Below are 13,168 nucleotides of genomic sequence, written 5' to 3'. Positions count from 1 at the left end.
ACTCCAGGACCGCTCTTTCTGGGGTTTGGCAGAGCAGGAGATGGATGCTGCCAGGACTAGCATTTCTTGTGTTTTAACACAACAGGAGAAGGAAGCCGCCATGATCGATATTTTCTGGGGTCTGGTATAACATGAAAAGGATGCCGCTCACAATGGTATTTTGCAGGGCTTGGTATAACAGGGGAAGGATGTCACCAGGAACGATATTTCCCGGGTCTGGCATATTAGAAGGATGAGACTAGGACCGCTATTTCTGGGGTTCGGTACAACAGGAGTTAGATTGCACTAGGATTGTTATTTCCCGGGCTCTGATATAGGAGAAGGATGCCACCAGGACCAGTATTTCCCAGGGTCCAGCATAGTAGGATAAGGATCCTGCCAGGACCATGGTATCTTCAAGGGTCCGGTAAAACATGAGAAGGATGTCTCCAGGACTGGTATTTCCCGGGGTTCAGTATATTAGGATAAGGATACCTGCAGGACTGTTATTCCTGGGGTTTAGTATAACAGGAGAAGGATGCTGCCAGGACTGGTATTTCTGGGGTTTAGCACAAAAGGAAAAGGAAGCCGCCAGGACCGATATTTTCTGGTGTCTTATTGGTATAACATGAGAGTTGTTTCCCGGGATTTGGTATAGTAGGAGAAGGATGCCTCCAGGACCGATATTTTGCAGGGTTTGGTATAACAGGAGAATGATGTCACTCAGACCAATATTTCCTGGGGTCTGGTATATGAGAAGGATGTGACTAGGACCGTTATTTATGAGGTTCGGTATAACAGGAGATAGATTCTGCTAGCACTGGTATTTCGTGGGATCTAGTATATGACAAGGATGCTGCCAGGACTGGTATTTTCCAGGGTCTGGTATAGGAGAAGGATGTCACCAAAAGCGGTATTTCGCATAGTCTGATATATGAAAAGGATGTCACCAGGGCCAGTAAGTCTGGGGTCCGGTATAACAGGAGAAGGATGACACCAGGCACAATTTTATAGGAGAAGGAAGTTGTCAAGACTGGTATTTCCCAAGGTATGATGTAGGAGAACGATGCCGCCAGGATTGGTACTTCATGAAGTCTGATATAGGAGAAGGATATCACCGGGACCGGTATTTCTTGTGTTCCAATATAGGAAAAGGATGTCACCAGGACCAGTAATTCTGAGGTCCGGTATAACATGAGAAGAATACCGCCAGGAATTACCATACCTGGAGTTCGGTAAATCAGAACGATCCTGCCACGACTGATATTTCTCGAGGTCTAGTATATGAGAAGGGTGCCGCCGGGATGCTTATTTCTGGCGTTTGGTGTAATAGGAGGAGGATGCCGCCAGGACCCTTATTTCTGGGGTTTGGTATAATAGGAGGAGGATACCACCAAGACTGGTATCTTTCAAGTTCCAGTATAACAAGAGAATGATGCCGCCAGAACTGGTATTTCTCAGGGTCTTGTATATTTGAAGGATGCTATCTGGACTGGTATTTCCCCGGGTCTGGTATATGAGAAGGATGCTGCCAGGACCGGTATTTCTGGCTTTCAGTGTAATAGGAAAAGGATTCTAGCAGGACTGGTATCTCTCAGGTTCCAGTATAGCAGGAGAGAGATGCCAGAACTGGCATTTCCCAGGGTCTTGTATATGGGAAGGATACTGCCAGGACTGGTATTTCCCTGAGTCTCGTATATGAGAAGGATGCCATCAGGACTGGTATTTAAGGGGTTTAGTATAGTAGGAAAAGGATTCTGCCAGGACCAGTATTTCCCGAGGTCTGATATATGAGAAGAATGCTGCCAGGACTGGTATTTTCCCGGGTCTGATATATGAGAAGAATGCCGCCAGGAACGGTATTTATGGGGTTTAGTATAGTAAGAAAAGGATTCTGCCAGGACCAGTATGTTCCAGGGTCTGGTATATGAGAAGGATGCCGCGAGGACCGGTATTTCACATGGTCTGGTATATGAGAAGGTTGCCATCAGGAGCAGTATAATAGAAAAAGGATTCACAGGGTCTGGTATATGAGAAGAATGCTGCCAGGACTGGTATTTTCCCAAGTCAGATATATGAGAAGGATTCCGCCAAGACCGGTATTTCACCGGGTCTGGTAGATCAGAAGGATGCCGTCAGGAGCAGTATTTATGGGGTTCAGTATAATAGGAAAAGGATTCTGCCAGGATCAATATTTCATGGGGTCTGGTAGATCAGAAGGATGCTGTCAGGAGCAGTATTTATGGGGTTCAGTATAATAGGAAAAGGATTCTGCCAGGACCAGTATTTCACCGGGTCTGGTAGATCAGAAGGACGCTATCAGGAGCAGTATTTATGGGGTTCGGTATAATAGGAAAAGGATTCTGCCAAGACCAGTATTTTCTGGGGTCTGGTATATGAGAAGGATTCTGCCAGGACCGGTATTTCCCTGGGTCTGGTATATGAGAAGGATGCTGCCAAGACCGGTATTTCTGGCTTTCACTATAATAGGAAAAGGATTCTGCCAGGACTGGTATCCCAAAGGTTCCAGTATAGCAGGAGAGAGATGCCGCCAGAACTGGCATTTCCCAGGGTCTGGTATATGGGAAGGATACTGCCAGGACTGGTATTTCCCTGGGTCTGGTATATGAGAAGGATTCTATCAGGACTGGTATTTATGGGGTTTATTATAGTGGGAAAAGGATTCTGCCAGGACCGGTATTTTCCCTGATCTGGTATATGAAAAGGATGCCGCCAGGATCGGTATTTCCCTGGATCGGGTATATGAGAAGGATGCAGCCAGGAGCGGTATTTATGGGGTTCAGTATAATAGGAAAAGGATTCTTCCAGGACTGGTATCCCCATGTTCTAGTATAGCAGGAGAGAGATGTTGCCAGAACTGGAATTTCCCACGGTCTGGTATATGGGAAGGATACCGCCAGGGCTGGCAGTTCCCCGGGTCTGGTATATAAGAATGATGCCGCCAGGAGCGGTATTTCTGGCGTTCAGTATAATAGGAAAATAATTCTGTCAGGACTGGCATCCCCAGGTTCCACTATAGCAGGAGAGTGATGTCGCCAGGACCGATATTTCCCAAGTTCTGGTATGGGAGAAGGTTGCCACCCAGATCGGTATTTCTGGAGTTCCCTATTCTCCATTTCATCCAATTGCAATCACAGACAAGAGACTTACGAGCCTTTTTGGCACTCTTTTCTTTTGCCTCGATGCTCCGACACACAGACTGGGCCAGCACGGACAGAGCTCTTTCAGGACTTGTGTGCTCCAGCATGCTATATAGATGGGTCTTCTGTGGGTAGGACACAATATCATAATACTCATAGTCCTGGAGAATATTGAATTTCATCACAAATATCTCCACCCCGGCCCTCTTTAGTTTGTGTATTTTGGGCTTCATGGACGAGTAAGGGTAGACATAATTAACCATGAGGATAAGGATGTATGACTTATGAGTGATGCCGCTCTGGGGTCTCCATGTCATGGAGTTAATGAAATCCACAATGTACTCCTTCTGGGGGATGAATCCGACCATTCCCCCATGGCTACGGAAATGCTCTTGGAGCTTCTTGAAGTCGTAGTCATGCAAGTGCAGCATAACCCGATGGTCGGTGACATTCTGAAGATGTTCTATGAACCCCCTGACCGGCTCCAATAAATGGTAATTTTGGCCGTGTCGGAAGCTGTCAGCGTAGACGACAATCTCAGCTGATTGGTGGACCCCATGGGAACAAGCTGTGGGAGACAGGACAATGCTCATGTTATTCATGTCCAGAAGGCCTTTGTGCACTGGTAGCAGAGCTAATAATGCAATTCTTTCCCACTACCTAAAATACCATTAATAAAGTCACTATTAATATGAATGCAACTCTGTAACCTAATTCTAATAACAGTATTGCAGCATTACCTTCAACCCCAGCAGCAAATAAAGGGGATTTGTGCAAGCTCAGCTTCTCATACCTTTCTGAGGGATCTATTGCAGTCAATTCAACCCATAGAAGTCTATGGGATGCTGAGTGTGTGCAGTAGTAAGTAGTTATAATATGAGCACAGTAGAGTCTGTGGACCTCACAGAGCAGAGGAAGGAGTAGACATGAGCAGGAAAATGGTTGGATATGAGCAGGAGAAGGGGAAGGTATGAGCAGAAGAAGGAGAAGGTATAAGCAGGAGAAGAGTCAGATATGAGGAGGAGAAGGGGAAGGTATGAGCAGGAGAAGAGTCAGATATGAGGAGGAGAAGGGGAAGGTATGAGCAGTAGAAGGAGAAGGTATAAGCAGGAGAAGAGTCAGATAGGAGGAGAAGGGGAAGGTATAAGCAGGAGAAGAGTCAGATATGAGGAGGAGAAGGGGAAGGTATGAGCAGGAGAAGGGTCAGATATGAGGAGGAGAAGGGGAAGGTATGAGCAGGAGAAGAGTCAGATATGAGGAGGAGAAGGGGAAGGTATGAGCAGGAGAAGAGTCAGATATGAGGAGGAGAAGGGGAAGGTATGAGCAGGAGAAGGGTCAGATATGAGGAGGAGAAGGGGAAGGTATGAGCAGGAGAAGAGTCAGATATGAGGAGGAGAAGGGGAAGGTATGAGCAGGAGAAGAGTCAGATAGGAGGAGAAGGGGAAGGTATGAGCAGGAGAAGGGTCAGATATGAGAAGGAGAAGGGGAAGGTATGAGCAGGAGAAGAGTCAGATATGAGGAGGAGAAGGGGAAGGTATGAGCAGGAGAAGGGTCAGATATGAGGAGGAGAAGGGGAAGGTATGAGCAGGAGAAGGGTCAGATATGAGGAGGAGAAAGGGAAGGTATGAGCAGGAGAAGAGTCAGATAGGAGGAGAAGGGGAAGGTATGAGCAGGAGAAGGGTCAGATATGAGAAGGAGAAGGGGAAGGTATGAGCAGGAGAAGAGTCAGATAGGAGGAGAAGGGGAAGGTATGAGCAGGAGAAGAGTCAGATATGAGAAGGAGAAGGGGAAGGTATGAGCAGGAGAAGGGTCAGATATGAGGAGGAGAAAGGGAAGGTATGAGCAGGAGAAGGGTCAGATAGGAGGAGAAGGGGAAGGTATGAGCAGGAGAAGGGTCAGATAGGAGGAGAAGGGGAAGGTATGAGCAGGAGAAGGGTCAGATATGAGAAGGAGAAGGGGAAGGTATGAGCAGGAGAAGAGTCAGATAGGAGGAGAAGGGGAAGGTATGAGCAGGAGAAGGGTCAGATATGAGGAGGAGAAGGGGAAGGTATGAGCAGGAGAAGGGTCAGATAGGAGGAGAAGGGGAAGATATGAGCAGGAGAAGGGTCAGATATGAGGAGGAGAAAGGGAAGGTATGAGCAGGAGAAGAGTCAGATAGGAGGAGAAGGGGAAGGTATGAGCAGGAGAAGGGTCAGATATGAGAAGGAGAAGGGGAAGGTATGAGCAGGAGAAGAGTCAGATAGGAGGAGAAGGGGAAGGTATGAGCAGGAGAAGGGTCAGATATGAGAAGGAGAAGGTATAAGCAGGAGAAGGGTCAGATATGAGGAGGAGAAGGGGAAGGTATGAGCAGGAGAAGAGTCAGATATGAGGAGGAGAAGGGGAAGGTATGAGCAGGAGAAGGGTCAGATATGAGGAGGAGAAGGGGAAGGTATGAGCAGGAGAAGAGTCAGATAGGAGGAGAAGGGGAAGGTATGAGCAGGAGAAGGGTCAGATATGAGAAGGAGAAGGGGAAGGTATGAGCAGGAGAAGGGTCAGATATGAGGAGGAGAAGGGGAAGGTATGAGCAGGAGAAGGGTCAGATATGAGGAGGAGAAGGGGAAGGTATGAGCAGGAGAAGAGTCAGATAGGAGGAGAAGGGGAAGGTATGAGCAGGAGAAGGGTCAGATATGAGAAGGAGAAGGTATAAGCAGGAGAAGGGTCAGATATGAGGAGGAGAAGGGGAAGGTATGAGCAGGAGAAGAGTCAGATATGAGGAGGAGAAGGGGAAGGTATGAGCAGGAGAAGGGTCAGATATGAGGAGGAGAAGGGGAAGGTATGAGCAGGAGAAGGGTCAGATAGGAGGAGAAGGGGAAGGTATGAGCAGGAGAAGGGTCAGATAGGAGGAGAAGGGTCAGATAGGAGGAGAAGGGGAAGGTATGAGCAGGAGAAGGGTCAGATATGAGGAGGAGAAGGGGAAGGTATGAGCAGGAGAAGGGTCAGATAGGAGGAGAAGGGGAAGATATGAGCAGGAGAAGAGTCAGATAGGAGGAGAAGGGGAAGATATGAGCAGGAGAAGAGTCAGATAGGAGGAGAAGGGGAAGGTATGAGCAGGAGAAGGGTCAGATATGAGAAGGAGAAGGGGAAGGTATGAGCAGGAGAAGAGTCAGATAGGAGGAGAAGGGGAAGGTATGAGCAGGAGAAGAGTCAGGTAGGAGGAGAAGGGGAAGGTATGAGCAGGAGAAGAGTCAGATATGAGGAGGAGAAGGGGAAAGTATGAGCAGGAGAAGAGTCAGATAGGAGGAGAAGGGGAAGGTATGAGCAGGAGAAGAGTCAGATATGAGAAGGAGAAGGGGAAGGTATGAGCAGGAGAAGAGTCAGATATGAGAAGGAGAAGGGGAAGGTATAAGCAGGAGAAGGGGAAGGTATGAGCAGGAGAAGGGTCAGATATGAGGAGGAGAAGGGGAAGGTATGAGCAGGAGAAGGGGAAGGTATAAGCAGGAGAAGGGGAAGGTATGAGCAGGAGAAGGGTCAGATATGAGGAGGAGAAGGGGAAGGTATGAGCAGGAGAAGGGCCAGATATGAGGAGGAGAAGGGGAAGGTATAAGCAGGAGAAGGGGAAGGTATGAGCAGGAGAAGGGTCAGATATGAGGAGGAGAAGGGGAAGGTATAAGCAGAAGGGGAAGGTATGAGCAGGAGAAGGGTCAGATATGAGGAGGAGAAGGGGAAGGTATGAGCAGGAGAAGAGCTATGTATAAATATAAGAAGGGGCAGGTATAAACAGGAGAAGGGGAAGGTATGAGCAAGAGAAGGGTTATGTATGAATATAAGAAAGGGCAGGTGTAAACATGAGAAGGGGAAGGTATGAGCTGGGGAAGGGGAAGGTATGAGCAGGAGAAGAGTCAGATATGAGGAGGAGAAGGGGAAGGTATGAGCAGGAGAAGGGTCAGATATGAGGAGGAGAAGGGGAAGGTATGAGCAGGAGAAGAGTCAGATATGAGAAGGAGAAGGGGAAGGTATGAGCAAGAGAAGGGTCAGATATGAGAAGGAGAAGGGGAAGGTATGAGCAGGAGAAGAGTTATGTATGAATATAAGAAGGGGCAGGTATAAACAGGAGAAGCGGAAGGTAAGAGCTGGGGAAGGGTTCAGTATGAAAATAAGAAAGGGCAGGTGTAAACATGAGTAGGGGAAGGTATGAGCAGGGGAAGGGGAAGGTATGAGCAGGAGAAGGGTTATGTATGAACATGAGAAGGGGAAGGTATGAGCTGGGGAAGGGGAAGATATGAGCAGGAGAAGGGTTCAGTATGAATATAAGAAGGGGCAGGTATAAACATGAGAAGGGGAAGGTATGAGCTGGGGAAGGGGAAGGTATGAGCTGGGGAAGGGGAAGGTATGAGCTGGGGAAGGGGAAGGTATGAGCTGGGGAAGGGGAAGGTATGAGCTGGGGAAGGGTTATGTATAAACATGAGAAGGAGAAGGTATGAGCTGGGGAAGGTATGAGCAGGAGAAGGGTTCAGTATGAATATAAGAAGGGTCAGGTATAAACATGAGAAGGGGAAGGTATGAGCTGGGGAAGGGTTATGTATAAACATGAGAAGGGGAAGGTATGAGCTGGGGAAGGGGAAGGTATGAGCAGGAGAAGGGTTCAGTATGAATATAAGAAGGGTCAGGTATAAACATGAGAAGGGGAAGGTATGAGCTGGGGAAGGGGAAGGTATGAGCTGGGGAAGGGGAAGGTATGAGCTGGGGAAGGGGAAGGTATGAGCTGGGGAAGGGTTATGTATAAACATGAGAAGGGGAAGGTATGAGCAGGGGAAGGGGAAGGTATGAGCAGGGTATGAGCAGGAGAAGGGTTATGTATGAACATGAGAAGAGACAGCTAAGCACAAAAATTTCCCGGAATGGGTATCAATACCATTAAATGGGAAAAACTCAAATACCAATATCACAAAAAAAAAGGCCTCACTGGGTGTAAAAACACAGAAGAGGTCAAAGAGTTTTTTAAACACAAATATAAAGTTTATTATTTACTCACATGTAAAATCCATACCATAGTAACATAGTAACATAGTTAGTAAGGCCGAAAAAAGGCATTTGTCCATCCAGTTCAGCCTATATTCCATCATAATAAATCCCCAGATCTACGTCCTTCTACAGAACCTAATAATTGTATGATACAATATTGTTCTGCTCCAGGAAGACATCCAGGCCTCTCTTGAACCCCTCGACTGAGTTCGCCATCACCACCTCCTCAGGCAAGCAATTCCAGATTCTCACTGCCCTAACAGTAAAGAATCCTCTTCTATGTTGGTGGAAAAACCTTCTCTCCTCCAGACGCAAAGAATGCCCCCTTGTGCCCATCACCTTCCTTGGTATAAACAGATCCTCAGCGAGATATTTGTATTGTCCCCTTATATACTTATACATGGTTATTAGATCGCCCCTCAGTCGTCTTTTTTCTAGACTAAATAATCCTAATTTCGCTAATCTATCTGGGTATTGTAGTTCCCCCATCCCCTTTATTCATTTTGTTGCCCTCCTTTGTACTCTCTCTAGTTCCATTATATCCTTCCTGAGCACCGGTGCCCAAAACTGTACACAGTACTCCATGAGCGGTCTAACTAGGGATTTGTACAGAGGCAGTATAATGCTCTCATCATGTGTATCCAGACCTCTTTTAATGCACCCCATGATCCTGTTTGCCTTGGCAGCTGCTGCCTGGCACTGGCTGCTCCAGGTAAGTTTATCATTAACTAGGATCCCCAAGTCCTTCTCCCTGTCAGATTTACCCAGTGGTTTCCCGTTCAGTGTGTAATGGTGATATTGATTCCTTCTTCCCATGTGTATAACCTTACATTTATCATTGTTAAACCTCATCTGCCACCTTTCAGCCCAAGTTTCCAATTTAGAGTAAAGCTACTATAGCAGGGCAAAGGGAAGTAAGTAATATATATCTATAAAATTAAACTCCTCATGGAAGGCAAAACTGGGGCATACAGAACTAATCTTAAATGCCTATATAGGCATGATACTTAAGTAAGATGGCGCTTAAAAAGCAAAGATCCTGTAAGCAAAGTGCTATAGTGCTAAATGAGATGACACTAGAGGTGTAATATACCTATAGAAACAGTGCCCCAGTGCATGGTGTGGAAATTTGAGTGATAAGAGATTACCAAGCCAAGTTAGAACTCGCATGTCTTTAGTAAAGTAAATCCCAGCCTGGAGCCCCTACGCGCGTTTTGAACAGTCTTCATCAGGAGCCGTGGCTTAATGACGTGCCTGTGTTAGTTTATATAGTAAAGTGCGCGGTGGAGGCGGCATGACTACATATCGCGCCTGTATTGATATATTCTCTACAGTGCACCAATAGAAAGGGTAAGCCGCTTAGTGACGTTGGTTAATAGGCGGTGCATGTCCAGATGTCACCGCACCACGTGGGGTACTTCTTCCTGCGCCCGTGGAACGCAAGCGATCCACCGCTGCTATGACCCCCATAGTAAAATTCTAATAGTTATTCATGTGGCAATAACAAGCAAATACAATAATAATAGGAAATCAATTTGACATAATGAAAATTGTCCCAAATAAATGAACAATTTTTTTTTCTTTTTTCCTTTTCTTCTCCAAAAGGTTCTGAATTTTTGTTCTTCCTCCTTTTCCTAGTTATCACACTCAGAGAACCACAAGGAATCCCACAAAAAGTGGCATCAATCCAACTCCAACCCCACAATCGGAGAACGGCGGCACCCATCACATCAGGTATTAACATGAATCTAAAGGAATGATAATGAGGAAAATGTAAAACCTATAAATAGCACTAAAACAAAAAGATGGGTAAAACCACTAACAGGACACAATTAAAACACTGATACAAACAGACAAGCCCATAGTGAAGAAAAATTAAATTAAAGAAAAAAAACAAAACCATGATTCTCATTTAATCCATCCGGTACCAAAGTATTGAGCCTAAAAATCCTTCGGCTCTCCTCTTGGGACAGAATCTTGAACAGATTCGCACCCCGAATACCCAGGGTTACCTGATCTATGGCCATAAATCGGAGGTCCTTTAAGTGCCGAGGGAGAGTTTGGAGTTGTTCACCATCCCGGGCCTCTTTAGATTTCTCTAGATCGCGCACATATTCCCGTATTCTTATGCGAAGCTCCCTAGGTGTCATGCCAATGTAGATTTTATTGCAAGGGCAACGTGCAAGGTATATTGCACCCTGTGATGCACACGTGAGGGATTTTTGAATTTGAAATGTCTGCGTCTGTTCTGAATTATAGAATGCTTTACCCTTGGCCGTATTGGCACAAGCTTTGCATCTCTTACACGGGAAAAAGCCTTGTATAGGACCAAAAAGATTAGTTTGTGGGGGTTTAGCAGGAGAATAATGACTTCTCACAAGTAGATCCGATACGTTTTTAGATCTCTTGGCAGTGATGAGTCTTTTCGGGGTTAAGCTTTTCTTCAAAATTGGATCAACAAGTAAAATATTCCACCGATTGTGGATAATTTCAGTTAATTCTTTCCATGGACTGCTGAAAGGTGTGATCAGTCTAACCTTAGACACATAGGATTTCTTTTGGTCATTCCTGCCTTGGTAAAGCAGCTGGTTTCTAGTGGTACTCTGTGCCCTTCTATAGGCATGTCTGATCGGTCTATGCTCATATCCTCTTTCTCGAAATCTAGAGTAAAGATCAGTTGCTTGTTCTTGATATGCCTGTTCTGTAGAACAAATCCTTTTAGCCCTCAAATATTGTCCCACAGGAACTGATCTAATTGTGGAGGGAAAGGGAGAGCAGTTTGCATGAAGAAGAGAATTAGTGGCCGTTGGTTTCCTGAAAACCGTTGTGAAGATGGAGCCATCATTATTGATTGAGATATCAATATCCAAAAATGTGACTCTACGTCCATATGAGTATGTCAAATGAAAGTTCATATCATTATAATTCAGCGTTAACATCAAGTTTTGAAGTTCCTCAATAGTGCCCTCCCAGACAAACGTGATGTCATCTATATATCTTATCCAATTATAGATTTTATCAATGCCCGGAATGGAAGAGCATTGGAAGACATCACGTTCCCAAAAGCCTAAAAACAGGTTAGCATATGAGGGGGTGCAAGCCGCACCCATTGCTGTACCCTGTAATTGGAGAAACACTTGATCTTTAAAAGTGAAGCAATTATGTGTTAGGTCAAATTCTAGGAGGGTCAGAAGAAATGTGACCATAGCATCTTCCAAATTACTGTTATGTAGAAAGCAAGAAACCGCTGCTAAACCTTGGGCATGTCTAATAGACGCATAGAGTGACTCAACATCTGCGGTTACGAGAATCATATTGTCATCAAGATGAAGTTGATCCAACCTTTTAAGTGCCGCAGTTGTGTCTAGAATGTGAGAAGGCAAAGTAGTAACAATAGGTTTTAAATAATAATCAATCAGTTTACATATCAATTCAGTGAATCCCCCATTACCAGACACAATAGGGCGACCGGGTGGATCAATGGGGTTTTTATGTAATTTGGGGAGGAGATAAAAAGTAGGTAGTTTGGGTTTTACATTTTCTACTGTTTCCAAACGTTTTTTAGGAATGATCCCCTCCACACCATGCACTGGGGCACTTTTTCTATAGGTATTTTATACCTCTAGTGTCATCTCATTTAGCACTATAGCACTTTGCTTACAGGATCTTTGCTCTTTAAGCGCCATCTTACTTAAGTATCATGCCTATATAGGCTCATTGGTTGCTTATGCATTTTGATACCTTTGTTTTTGTTGATTTTTGTTGTATTTACTTATACATGAGGTGTAATACTTGTTATATAGTGCTCTCTCTATTTTAAGATTAGTTCTGTATGCCCCAGTTTTTCCTTCCATGAGGAGTTTAATTTTATAGATATACATTACTTACTTCCCTTTGCCCTGGTATGCCCATGCCCTTTGCCTTTATGGTAGCTTTACTCTGCATTGGTATGGATTTTACATGTGAGTAAATAATAAACTTTATATTTGTGTTTAAAAAACTCTTTGACCTCTTCTGTTTTTACACCCAGTGAGGCCTTTTTGTGATATGAGAAGGGACAGGTATAAACACGAGAAGGGGAAGATATGAGCAGGAATAGGGAAGGTATGAGCAGGAGAAGGGTTATGTATGAACATGACAAGGGACAAGTATGAACATAAGGGGAAGGTATGAGCTGGGGAAGGGTCAGGTAGGAGAAGGGTCAGTTATGAGCAGGAGAAGGGATTTGTATGAACATGAGAAAGGGCAGGTATGAGCTGAAGAAGGGGAAGGTATGAGCTGAAGAAGGGGAAGGTATGAGCTGGAGAAGGGGAGGTATGAGCTGGAGAAGGGGAGGTATGAGCTGGAGAAGGGGAGGGTATGAGCTGGAGAAGGGGAGGTATGAGCTGGAGAAGGGGAGGTATGAGCTGGAGAAGGGGAGGTATGAGCTGGAGAAGGGGAGGTATGAGCTGGAGAAGGGGAGGTATGAGCTGGAGAAGGGGAGGTATGAGCTGGAGAAGGGGAGGTATGAGCTGGAGAAGGGGAGGTATGAGCTGGAGAAGGGGAGGGTATGAGCTGGAGAAGGGGAGGTATGAGCAGGAGAAGGGGAGGTATGAGCAGGAGAAGGGGAGGTATGAGCAGGAGAAGGGGAGGTATGAGCAGGACAAGGGTCAGGTATGAGCAGAAGGGGCAGGTTTGACCAGGAGAGGGATCAGGGATGAGCAGGAGAAAGGCAAGTATGAGCATGAGAAGGATCATGTAAGAACTGGAGATGGGGCAGGAATGAGCAGGTGAAGGGTCATGTATGAGCAGAAGAAGGGCAAGTATAAGCATGAGAAGGATCATGTATGAGCAGGAGATGTTGAAGGTATGAGGAGGAGAGGAGTTAAGTATGAGCAGGAGAAGAGTCAGGTATAAGCAGGAGAAGGGGCAGATATGAGTGAAACGAGGCTCATGTATGAATAGGAAAAGAGGCAGGTTTAACCCTCCGTCAGGGGCAACTGATCTGACAGGCGCAGCTCACTTAGTTTCATTTCTCTATTTTCAGT

General features: G+C 45.7%; 1 protein-coding gene across 1 annotated transcript in view; it reads right to left on the bottom strand.

Moving 5' to 3' along the window:
- The window catches only part of LOC143810255 (scavenger receptor cysteine-rich domain-containing group B protein-like), a 108,813-nt gene that overhangs the window by 56,560 nt on the left and 39,085 nt on the right, over positions 1 to 13,168 (bottom strand). Inside the window, exon 3 of the mRNA XM_077293124.1 lies at positions 3,151 to 3,708. Coding sequence (XP_077149239.1) covers positions 3,151 to 3,708 — 558 coding nt within the window. The remainder of the gene's footprint in view (positions 1 to 3,150; positions 3,709 to 13,168) is intronic.

Source organism: Ranitomeya variabilis, chromosome 2 (assembly GCF_051348905.1).
Source record: "Ranitomeya variabilis isolate aRanVar5 chromosome 2, aRanVar5.hap1, whole genome shotgun sequence".
Classification (NCBI taxonomy): domain Eukaryota; kingdom Metazoa; phylum Chordata; class Amphibia; order Anura; family Dendrobatidae; genus Ranitomeya; species Ranitomeya variabilis.
This window is presented reverse-complemented; position numbering and strand designations above follow the sequence as displayed.